General features: G+C 40.8%; 1 protein-coding gene across 1 annotated transcript; it reads right to left on the reverse strand.

Moving 5' to 3' along the window:
* Window positions 1–4,617: 4,617 nt before the first annotated feature.
* LOC124009110 (cerebellin-2-like) lies at window positions 4,618–6,291 on the reverse strand. Its single transcript, XM_046320605.1, has 4 exons — window positions 6,272–6,291; window positions 5,531–5,795; window positions 5,322–5,441; window positions 4,618–5,231 (listed from the first exon to the last, which is right to left on the reverse strand). The coding sequence occupies exons 1-4, from the start codon at window positions 6,289–6,291 to the stop codon at window positions 5,034–5,036; spliced, it is 603 nt and encodes a 200-aa protein (XP_046176561.1). The 3' UTR covers window positions 4,618–5,033.
* Between the last annotated feature and the right edge of the window lie 6,268 nt (window positions 6,292–12,559).

Genomic DNA, 12,559 nt, shown 5'->3' on the forward strand with positions numbered 1-12,559 from the left:
ACACTCAATTAGTATTTGGTAGCATTGCCGTTAAATTGTTTAACTTTGGTCAAACATTTCAGGTAGCCTTCCACAAGCTTCCCACAATAAGTTGGGTGAATTTTAGCCCATTCCTCCTGACAGAAATGGTGTAACTGAGATTTGTAGGCCTCCTTGCTCGCACACGCTTTTTCAGATCTGCCCATACCTTTTCTATAGGATTTATGTCAGGGCTTTGTGATGGCCAGTCCAATACCTTGACTTTGTTGTCCTTAAGCCATTTTGCCACAACTTTGGAATTATGCTTGGGGTCATTGTCCATTTAGAAGACCATTTGCGACCAAGCTTTAACTTCCTGACTGATGTCTTGAGATGTTACTTCAATATATCCACATATTTTTCCTGCCTCATGATGCCATCTATTTTGTGAAGTGCACCAGTCCCTCCTGCAGCAAAGCACCCCCACAACATGATGCTGCCACCCCCGTGCTTCCCGTTTTAGATGGTGTTCTTCAACTTGCAAGCTTCCCCTTTTTCCTCCAAACATATGGTCATTATGGCTAAACAGTTCTATTTTTGTTTCATCCGACCAGAGGACATTTCTCCAAAAGGGTATGATCTTTGTCCACATGTGCAGTTGCAAACCGTAGTATGGCTTTTTTTTAATGGCGGTTTTAGAGAAGTGGCTTCTTCCTTTCGGAGCAGCTTTTCAGGTTGTCGATATAGGACTTGTTTTACTATGTATATAGATACTTTTGTACCTGTTTCCTCCAGCATCTGCACAGGGTCCTTTCATGTTGTTCTGGGATTGATTTGCACTTTTCGCACCAAAGTTTGTTCATCTCTAGGAGACAGAACACGTCTCCTTCCTGAGCGTATGACGGCTGCGTGGTTCTATGGTGTTTATACTTCCATACTATTGTTTGCTACCTTCAGCTTTTTGGAAATTGCTCCTAAGGATGAACCAGACTTGTGGTCTAATATTTTTTTCTGAGGTCTTTGCTGATTTCTTTTGATTTCCCTATGATGTCAAGCAAAGAGGCACTGAGTTTGAAGGTAGGTGTTGAAATACATCCACAGATACACCTCCAATTGACTCAAATGATGTCAATTAGCCTATCAGAACCTTCTAAAGCCATGACATCATTTTCTGGATTTTTAAAGGCATAGTCAAATTAGTGTATGTAAACTTCTGACCCACTGGAATTGGGATAAGGTGAATTAAAGTGAAATAATCTGTCTGTAAACAATTATTGGAAATATTACTTGTGTCATGCACGAAGTTGTAATGATCTTCATCGGATGAGGAGTAGGAAGGATCGGACCAAAACGCAGCGTGGTAAGTGTCCATGATTATTTTTTTTATAACAGAACACAAAAATACAAAATAACAAAGTGAATGTAAGAAATGAAAATCGAAACAGTCCTGAAAGATGAAAACACAAAACAGGAAACAACTACCCACAAACACCAGGTGGGAAAAGGCAACCTAAGTATGGTTCTCAATCAGAGACAACGATAGACAGCTGCCTTTGATTGGGAACCATACCAGGCCAAACACATAGAAAAGAAAACATAGAAAAACAACATAGAATGCCCACCCCAACTCACCCAAAATAGAGACATAATAAAGGAACTAAGGTCAGGGCGTGACAGAAGTTGATGTCCTAACCGACTTGCCAAAACTATAGTTTGTCAACAAGAAATTTGTGGAGTGGTTGAAAAACTAGTTTTAATGACTCCAACCTAAGTGCATGTAAACTTCCAACTTCAACTGTAAATATATATAAATAATAATCTTCCCCCCTTTATTTAACCAGGCAAGTCAGTTAAGAACAAATTCTTATTTACAATGACAGCCTACCAAGAGGCAAAAGGCCTCCTGTGGGGACGGGGGCTGGGATTCAACTTACATGTTAGAGGTGCCATGCGGAAATGGGCTTGTGATTAATTCAGTAAGATCTAATGAAGAATATGAATATAATAATGGCAAAGAAATGGTCATATACATGGTGTATACAAAACATTATAATCACCTGCTCTTTCCATGACAGACTGGCCAGGTGAATCCAGGTGAAAGCTATGATCCCTTATTGATGTCACTTATTAAATCCACTTCAATCAGTGTAGATGAAAGGGGGACAGTTTAAATATGGATTTTCTTTTTAGCACTGAGACAATTTAGACAGGGATTGTGTATGTATGCTATTCAGAGGGTGAATGGGCATAATTTAAGTACCTTTGAACGGGGTATGGTAGTAAGTTTGAGTGTGTCAAGAACTGCAGCACTGCTGGGTTTTTAATGCTCAACAGTTTCTCGTGTGTATCAAAAATGTTCCACCACCCAAACGACATCCAACCAACTTTATACAACTGTTGGAAGGATTGGACTCAACATGGGCCAGCATCCCTGTGGAAAGCTTTAGACACCTTCTAGTTTTGAGGCTGTTCTGAGGTCAAAATGGGTTCATCTCAATATTAGGAAGGTGTTCCTAATGTTTAGTACACTCAGTGTAAATGTCTATGGCTGCGTTTACACATGCAGCCTAATTCTGATCATTTGACCAATCTCCTTTTTTCAATAATCTGTCAAAAGATCAGAATTGGGATGCCTGTGTAAATGCAGTTTATGATACCTTTTTGAAGCCAGTTAAAGAATAACCAGCATTCTGTGTGCCAAGTGTTTCCCAAGAGAGTTAAGTCAGGGTTTCCTAGGTACAGCCAGGATAAAGGTCGGGTGGGTTTCTGGGAAAAGGATACTTTCCATCTCAATAAGAAAGGGCAAATCCACATGATGTTTCAAAGAGGAATGATTATGGACTTTTACATGCCAGTTGTCAGCATAGTGCAGATAGTTTTTTTCCTTGGTCATTCTACTGCTCTCTGTGTGAACTCAGAGTCAGAGGACAGACATCAAAAGGCTACAGCCATGGTCACACGCTGAGGAGCTGTTGAATTGGTGCTTTTCACAATCTGAGTACTTTATCCTGAAGGCACAGGGGTGCACGCTCACCAGACGTGACTACTGCTGGGGTAAGAGGGATATCACCATGAATGAGAGAGAGAAAGAAAGAGTGATTTTATAATGTCAAGGTAAATGATACATGTGTCATCGTAATACACAAAAGGGTTCTTCAACTGTCGCCATAGAGGAACCCTTTTGGGTTCCATTTAGAACCCTTTGTGGAAAGGGTTTTACATGAAACCCAAAAGGGTTCTACCTGGAATTAAAAAGGGTTCTTCAAATGGTTATCCTTTGGGGACAGCTGAAGAACCCTTTTAGGTTCTAGATAACACCTTTTTTTGTAAGTGTGTATAGATACAGTTGAAGTCGGAAGTTTACATACACTTAGATTGGGAGTCACTAAAACTTGTTTTTCAACCACTCCAAATTTCTTCACAAACTATAGTTTTGGTAAGTCGGTAAGACATCTACTTTGTGCATGACACAAGTAATTTTTACAACAATTGTTAACAGACAGATTATTTCACTGTATCACAATTCAAGGAAATTCAACTCAATTCACATCAAGGAAACAGGTACAAAAGTATCTATATCCACAGTAAAACAAGTCCTATATCAACATAACCTGAAAGGCCTCACAGCAAGGAAGAAGCCACTTCTCCAAAACCGCCATAAAAAGCCAGACTACGGTTTGCAACTGCACACGAGGACAAAGATCATACTTTTTGGAGAAATCTGGTCCTCTGGTCTGATGAAACAAAAATAGAACTGTTTGGCCATAATGACCATCATTATGTTTGGAGGAAAAGGGGGGAAGCTTGCAAGTTGAAGAACACCATCCCAACCGTGAAGCACAGGGGTGGCAGCATCATGTTGTGGGGTGCTTTGCTGCAGGGACTGGTGCACTTCACAAAATAGATGGCATCATGAGGTAGGAAATTAAGTGGATATATTGAAGCAACATCTCAAGACTACAGTCAGGTCGTTAAAGCTTGGTTGCAAATGGGTCTTCCAAATGGACAATGACCCCAAGCATACTTCCAAAGTTGTGGCAAAATGGCTTTAGGACAACAAAGTCAAGGCATTGGAGTGGACATCCTAAAGCCCTGACATAAATCCTATAGAAAATTTGTGGGCAGAACTGAAAAAGCGTGTGTGTGCAAGGAGGCCTACAAACCCGATTCAGTTCCACCAGCTCTGTCAGGAGGAATGGGCCGAAATCCACCCAAATTATTGTGGGAAGCTTGTGGAAGGCTACCCGAAATGTTTGACCCAAGTTCAACAATTTAATGGCAATGCTACCAAATACTAATTGAGTGTATGGAGACTTCTGACCCACTGGGAATGTGATGAAAGAAATAAAATATGAAATAAATCATTCTCTCTACAATTATTCTGACATTTCACATTCTTAAAATAAATGGTGATCCTAACTGACCTAAGACAGGGAATATTTACTAGGATTAAATGTCAGGAATTGTGAATAACGGAGTTTAAATGTATTTGGCTAAGGTGTATGTAAACTTCCGACTTCAACTGTAGGTGTAATGAAAACTATGTTCTCTGTCTCATCTAACACACACACAGGTTCTAGTCAGTCGTCTTTATTTAGAGGTTAAACTGTTCAGTACATAATCTCAATGTGCAGAATAGGTCCAATTGCCAGCATGAGGAGGAAATTGTTTTTATTATTACAGTATTTCAATTACACTGCTGCAACAATGTTGATACCAGAGCCAACATTCAATCGCCACCTGTTGGCTCGATGCGCTTTGCGATTTCAGCACCACTGACAGCTACCGAGTAGATCTGTGTTTGCGGATTCAGGACCTTGGATAGCCACTGAATGAGTGCAACTGACATTCGCTTGAACAGGTTACTATACTATTGAACTAGTTTATATAATATCATAACAACAATCAGTCACATTCAGCAATACAAATCCAAACATTATAGCACAGAATAATTTCATAATAAATGACCGAAACAGCCTACTTTATCTCATTCAGTTATACATTTCTTCATAATTAAAGTCCAAAGAAGGGTGGCCAACGTCCTTGAATAAAATAAGGATCACTTGATTTGAGACTTAGAGTGGAAAAACCAAGAATCCAGAAAACGTGGAGTACCTCCATCCACCCATTAGATTTCCCCGCTCAAGCTTCAAGTAGAGTTTGTCCTCCCGTTCCATTTGCAGAAGAACTGAATTGCTCGCAGCCTCTCGAGTGACATCCTGGTCCCCAGCGAAAGCTGATATGATAGGGTATTCGTTGTGCATCAAGTTCACCTGCAGAATGCAATGCCATGGATATGTGATACAAAAAAACAAGTCCACAATTGGTGTCTCACCTAAATCAAGACCTCTCTGTGCGCTCACCTGTATAGTCTGCCGGTTGTAAACCTTCACCACATGGAAGCTGAAACTGTAAATGCCTCTTCTTGGTGCTTGAAATACACTTGCTTGCAGATCAAAATGGTTGCCAATGTTTACTAGTAACTGAAAAAAATACAATAGTACACACGTACATTATGAAAATTATGCTAATTTGTAAACACAAATAATAATGGACAGAATTCATCCCTGACCTGATCAAAGTAGATGGTCAGAGACGTATTGCTCATATCAGAAGGTTCGTGGTTGGTTCCTCTGAGCGCAGAGAAAGCCACTTTAGCGTCGCCTGCCCGGACAGATATCCCGAACGAAGAGGTCAACGCTCTCTCTGCAGACGGGTTCGCGTCACAAACCACCAGACACTTTCCCTCCAAAACAAGAGGCCCTGTGTCATTCTGTCCCAACGAAAAGGCAACGCCAAAACCTAGAAGGACCAATGGCAGCATGGCACAAGATCGACTGTTACAGTTTATGGGGTGCGACTGCTCTGCTTCAGGCAATCAGTCCCCCTTCACCCCTCTCTCTCCTTACACACACACACACACACACACACACACACACACACGCACACGCACACGCACACACGCACACGCACACGCACACACACACACCACAGTACGCATAGTGCAGTGTCAATGCTGTGACATGAGTTACACTTGCACCATCAAGTGGCTGACAAATGCAACAAGCATGTAGGCCTGCAAGTTTCTGTCTATATAAAAGGAGTTGACAATATATGGTAGTAACAGTCTGTTCTCAAACAACGTTACTCCTCAGTTTGGCCCCTTCATCCAGTCTGCAGACTTTCATTGTCTCTGTGTGTAGGTATAACACAATGTTCTGACATTCATAGAATGTCCAATGGAGACTGATCTGTATTATATCACATTTACTCTCAATATGACCTACTTTTTATTCTTAAAATGATTGCTTACCATATTGAAACAGATGGCATGTCTGGCAATAATTTTGTTTATTCTCAAATCTCTGAAGTCTATTAAAACAAGACTTCAATCTCTGGTTTTGGATTAGCTCCATAATAATTTTTAGACTGTGCATGCAGGAGTCTGCACCAGCGCTCATGGCTATCTTAGGTTGTACTGGTATATCAGATTAGCTCAATCACCAAGTGATCAGCCTCTGAGTATCACAGAAACACTTTGAATGATTAACAAAAACATTTGCATAACAATTGGCTATGGATGAAATTTAACAAATTAGCTGTTCAAAACATGAAAAACATCTATAGTACCAGTCAAAAGTTTGGACACTGTCCGGTTGGCATAAAGGGTCGGGAGACCGCGCAGGAATGCGTAATAGTTTATTTATTTTTTTTACCCAAATTTACAAAGACCAAACAAACAAACACGTATACAAAACACAGGGTTGAGACCCAAACAAAAGAGCGACGAGTACCTCAAATAATGGGGCGAGACCCATAACATACACACATTGATTCCACACGGGACAAAACCCGTAATCATCTGCACACAACAAGTGGCACAGAAGCCAAAACAACGAAGCACAGGTACTCAAAGCAGAAGGTTCTCAAAGCAGGTGCAACGACCAACGGACTTTGTAACAAGAATCGACAGGACAAATAGTGAACAAAGGGCCCACTTATACAATTACTAATCAATGGGAATACGGGCCATGTGTGCGTAATGACCGTTTCTGGAAGGATCCATGACAGACACAGCTACCCATTCAAGGGTTTTTCTTATTTTTACAATTTTCTACATTGTAGAATAATAGTGAATACATCAAAACTATGAAATAACACAAATGGAATCATGTCGTAACCCAAAAAGTGTTAAACAAATCCAAATATATATTATATTTTAGTTTCTTCATAGTAGCCACCCTTTGCCTTGATGACAGCTTTGCATACTCTTGGCAGTACAGAGATCCTTCATGAAAACCTGCTCAAAGCACTCAGGACCTCACACTGGAGCGAAGGTTCACCTTCCAACAGGACAATGACCCTAAGCACACAGCCAAGACCACGCAGGAATGGCTTCGGGACAAGTTTCTGAATGTCCTCAAGTGGCCCAGCCAGAGCCTAGACTTGAATCCGATTGAACATCTCTGGAGAGACCTGAAAATAGCTGTGCAGTAACACTCCAATCCAATCTGACAAAGCTTGAGTGGATCTGCAGAGAATAATGGGAGAAACTTCCTAAAAACAAGTGTACCAAGCTTGTAGACCCGAGGCTGTAATTCCTGCCAAATGTGCTTCAACAAAGTACTGAGTAAAGTGTCCGAATACTTATGTAAATGTGAAATTTATGTTTCTTAATTGATACAAATTTGCAAAAATGTCTAAAAGTCAGTTTTTGCTTTGTCATTAGGGGGTATTGTGTATAGATTGATGAGGGGGAAAACTATGTAATCAATTTTAGAATAAGGCTGTAACATAACAATGTGGAAAAGGTGAAGGGGTCTGAATACTTTCCAAATGCATCTTACTAAATGGAAGGAGACAGATTTACGTTTACTATGTTACGTCTACGCCAGAGTCCAGGTTGAGTGTGCAGCCTCTGCAAATTGAAGTTAAGACTGCACATTTAACTGCACAAACCGAAGGATCTAACTTCACAAGCATACATTCAGTCAATGGCTGGTCGTAAAATTCTTCCATTCCCACTTTGATGTCCACGAGGGATCTAGATCTGGCCTGCAGCACTCTCAGGACATTTTCCACCTGTGCTGTGGTTGTGGGGACAGAAGGTCCAGAAGGTTCTCAAAGCAGGTGCAACAAATGGTCCTGCAACAGCGTAGAGCGCTAGCTATGACCCCCAACAATCCCAGTTGCGATAATTTCTAAACTTTTTTGAAGCCTCTGTCTTTAGCATTAACGTTAAATTATATCGCCTCAGTTTCCAGTAGATTGTGTTGTGTCATGACTCGCTACTTTGGATCAATGATGGTTGACGGCTGCGAGCTGCTGGAAACGAATCCACCCACAGTAGCTACTCATTCAAGGACATGCCTTGATAGCTACATCAAGAACATGTAGAAATTATGAGACTATACTCTGAAAGTACACTTAAACACGGGGAATGTAGCTAAATTAGAAAATAGCGAACTGGCATGACATTTGAAAGTCAAACAAGTCAGAAATACTGTATTACAAGTGAAACCTCGTTCTGCACCAAGGTGTGCTGCACATCGTTTGTCCCGAATTGATACAAAATGCAGTTTCCTTAGTTCCTAATTCCACTCAATCCAATCGACTTGCTTTTTCATTTTCACAAACGTTTGGTCAATATACAACCCTTTTAAAACACTACATATTCACAACATACATTAATTAAAATCAAGGGGACATCAGAGATCAAATCAGCATGTTCTTTTCTTTTTACAAAAAATAATAATAAGTCACAAAACACAATGATATGCCATGATATTACTTGTGTGAATCCAAGAAGAACAAAAAATATGTACAGTGCATTCGGGAAGTATTCAGACCCCTTGACCTTTTCCACATTTTGTTACATTATAGAGTTATTCTAAAATTGATTAAATAGTTTGCCTTTTTTTTGCAAATCTAAAAATAAAAACGTAAATATCACATTGAAGTATACAGACCCTTTATTCAGTACCTTGTTGAAGCGCCTTTGGCAGGGATCACAGCCTTGAGTCTTCTTGGGTATGACGCAACAAGCTTGGCACACCTGTATTTGGGAAGTATCTCTCATTCTTCTCTGCAGATCCTCTCAAGCTGTGTCAGGTTAGATGGGGAGTGTCGCTGCACAGCCATTTTCAGGTCTCTCCAGACATGTTTGATCGTGTTCAAGTCAGGGCTATGGCTGGGCAACTCAAGGACTTTCAGAGACTTGTCCCGAAGACACTCCTGCATTGTCTTGGATGTGTGCTTAGGGTCGTTGTCCTATTGGAAGGTGAACCTTCGCCCCAGTCTGAGGTCCTGAGCGCTCTGGAGCAGATTTTCATCAAGGATCTCTTTCTACTACGCTCTGTACATCTTTCCCTCGATCCTGACTAGTCTCCCAGTCCCTGCCACTGAAAAACTTCCCAACAGCCTGATGCTGCCACCACGATGCTTCACCGTAGGGATGATTTCTGGCTCTCACAGACCTGTAACTTCGTCTTTAAGAGGCTCCTCTGTCCTCTACTTGTTACCTGTATTAATGGCACCTGTTTGAACTTGTTATCAGTATAAAAGACACCTGTCCACAACCTCAAACAGTCACACTCCAAACTTCACTATGGCCAAGACCAAAGAGCTGTCAAAGGACACCAGAAACAACAGACCTGCACCAGGCTGGGAAGACTGCATCTGCAATAGGTAAGCAGCTTGGTTTGAAGAAATCAACTGTGGGAGCAATTATTAGGAAATGGAAGACATACAAGACCACTGATAATCTCCCTCGATCTGGGGCTCCACGCAAGATCTCACCCCGTGGGGTCAAAATGATCACAAGAACGGTGAGCAAAAATCCCAGAACCACACGGGGGGACCTAGTGAGTGACCTACAGAGAGCTGGGACCAAAGTAACAAAGCCTACCATCAGTAACACACTACGCCACCAGGGACTCAAATCCTGCAGTGCCAGACGTGTCCCCCTGCTTAAGCCAGTACATATCCAGGCCCGTCTGAAGTTTGCTAGAGAGCATTTGGATGATACAGAAGAAGATTGGGAGAATGTCATATGGTCAGAAAAACCAAAATATAACTTTTTGGTAAAAACTCAACTCATCGTGTTTGGAGGACAAAGAATGCTGAGTTGCATCCAAAGAACACCATACCTATTGTGAAGCATGGGGGTGGAAACATCATGCTTTTGGGGCTGTTTTTCTGCAAAGGGACCAGGACGACTGATCCGTGTAAAGGAAAGAATGAATGGGGCCATGTATCGTGAGATTTTGAGTGAAAACCTCCTTCCATCAGCAAGGGCATTGAAGATGAAATGTGGCTGGGTCTTTCAGCATGACAATGATCCCAAACACACCGCCCGGGCAACCAAGGAGTGACTTCGTAAGAAGCATTTCAAGGTCCTGGAGTGGCCTAGCCAGTCTCCAGATCTCAACCCAATAGAAAATCTTTGGAGGGAGTTGAAAGTCTGTGTTGCCCAGCAACAGCCCCAAAACATCACTGCTCTAGAGGAGATCTGCATGGAGGAATGGGCCAAAATACCAGCAACAGTGTGTGAAAACCTTGTGAAGACTTACAGAAAACGTTTGACCTCTGTCATTGCCAACAAAGGGTATATAACAAAGTATTGAGATACACTTTTGTTATTGGCCAAATACTTATTTTCCACCATAATTTGCAAATAAATTCATTAAAAATCCTACAATTAGATTTTCTGGATTTTTTTCTCCCATTTTGTCTGTCATAGTTGAAGTGTACCTATGATGAAAATAACAGGCCTCTCTCATCTTTTTAAGTGGGAGAACTTGCACAATTGGTGTCTGACTAAATACTTTTTTGCCCCACTGTACAGTGGGTGATGTCATCAGCCCTCATTATACCGTTGGAGAAAATATGCTCCTAGCGTGTGAGGAATGTGTTTGCTGGCCTCATAAATGCTAGTCAGCTAGCAAATATTTTAACCTGTTTGCTATACCTTTAGCGTTGCTTGCGAGTTTGGTGGCTAGCTACAGAGGTTACCTGGCTAGTTAGCTACTGCATTCAGTTATTGTTGTGTTATCATATTTTGCCTATTCCACCGTTTGTAGAGTACTTACTGGCATTTGAATATAGTGCGGGAATGGGAACCCGGACACACTGTGGACACGGTAGACACATTTAAATGTAGGTGTAGAGGCATGACGAGTTCAGAATTTCAAGATTAGAATTCTATTATCAGAATACTAAAGCTACATGAACTTTCAAATCTAGACATGGCCATAAATATGTTATCCATGAGTTCATCTGACTCTGGGGAAGTAGATAAATGGCTTCATTGGTAAAATCACGTAGTATCCCTTTAAGACACAACAGAGCCGGCATGATACATGGCTCGGGAAACGTACATCAATCCAGGGATAAGAATTCTGTTGTACTCCAAATTGTCATATTATTCCAACTGTTACACCAAGAAGATGAAACTAGCAGTCGTTCAATCTTCTTGGTGTAACAGTTGGGATTATGGGACAATTCGGAGGACAACGCATTTCTCATCCCTGGATCGCGATACATTTTCCGAGCCATATCTCTCGCCAGCTCCACGGTGTCTCAATCTATATAGGAAGTCTGTCCGACCCTAGCTGTAAGCAAGAGGGTCAGATCTGCTGTCTAGCTAACATGCATTTTTTTGTAAATGATGTACCCAGTGGTGGAAAAAGTATCCAATTGTCATACTTGAGTAAAAGTAAAGATACCCTAATAGAAAATAACCTAGTAAAATGCTACTTGAGTAAAAGTCTAAAAGTATTTGGTTTTAAATATACTTAAGAATTAAAGGCAGATGTAATTGCAAAACTATTCTTAAGTATCAAAAGTAAAAGTATCAATAATTTCAAATTCTTTATATTAAGCAAATCAGACAACACTATTTTCTTGTTTTTATGAAAATGTAGCCAATACCCAATACAGGGAACAACTGTTTGGTCTTTCATTTATGGTTATGCCCTGGTTCCCATTTCAGGTCAGTTTTGCTCAGTAGGCCTACTAGAATGTTGTCATATTTGGAGTACCTTAGATGGAGAGATTTGAACTGTTAATTCTTTGCCAGTCTTGATAACAATAATGGTAGTTTGTTATTTTGTAAATGCCACCATGCATGGCACTGCATCAACAATATGACCCTCAATAGGATGTTTGATTGTATGACTTCACAGATGGATCAATTGGAGGTCAAATTGCAGGCAGAACTACAGAGCGCAGCTAAAGTGGTGGCCTGCCATTTCTTCTTTCCCAACCGGGCACCTGATGGCACCACTGGAGAAGGAATAGGCACTGTGTGGGTATATGATGCAGTCGTTCAAAACAGAAAGAGGAACACATCAGGGACATATTGTTATTCCACAAACACCACAGCAGACCCCGGGCACTGGTGGCACTATCTAAAAGTATTTGGTTTTTTAAATATACTTAAGTATTAATAGTAAATGTAATTGCAAAAATATACTTATGTTTCAAAAGTAAAAGTATAAATTATTTATTATTATTTATATTAATCAAACCAGAAAACACTCAGACATGATTTACAAAAAAACGTGTTTAGTGAGTCCGCTAGATCAGAGGCAGTAAGGAT

Source organism: Oncorhynchus gorbuscha, linkage group LG22 (assembly GCF_021184085.1).
Source record: "Oncorhynchus gorbuscha isolate QuinsamMale2020 ecotype Even-year linkage group LG22, OgorEven_v1.0, whole genome shotgun sequence".
NCBI classification, from domain to species: Eukaryota; Metazoa; Chordata; class Actinopteri; order Salmoniformes; family Salmonidae; genus Oncorhynchus; species Oncorhynchus gorbuscha.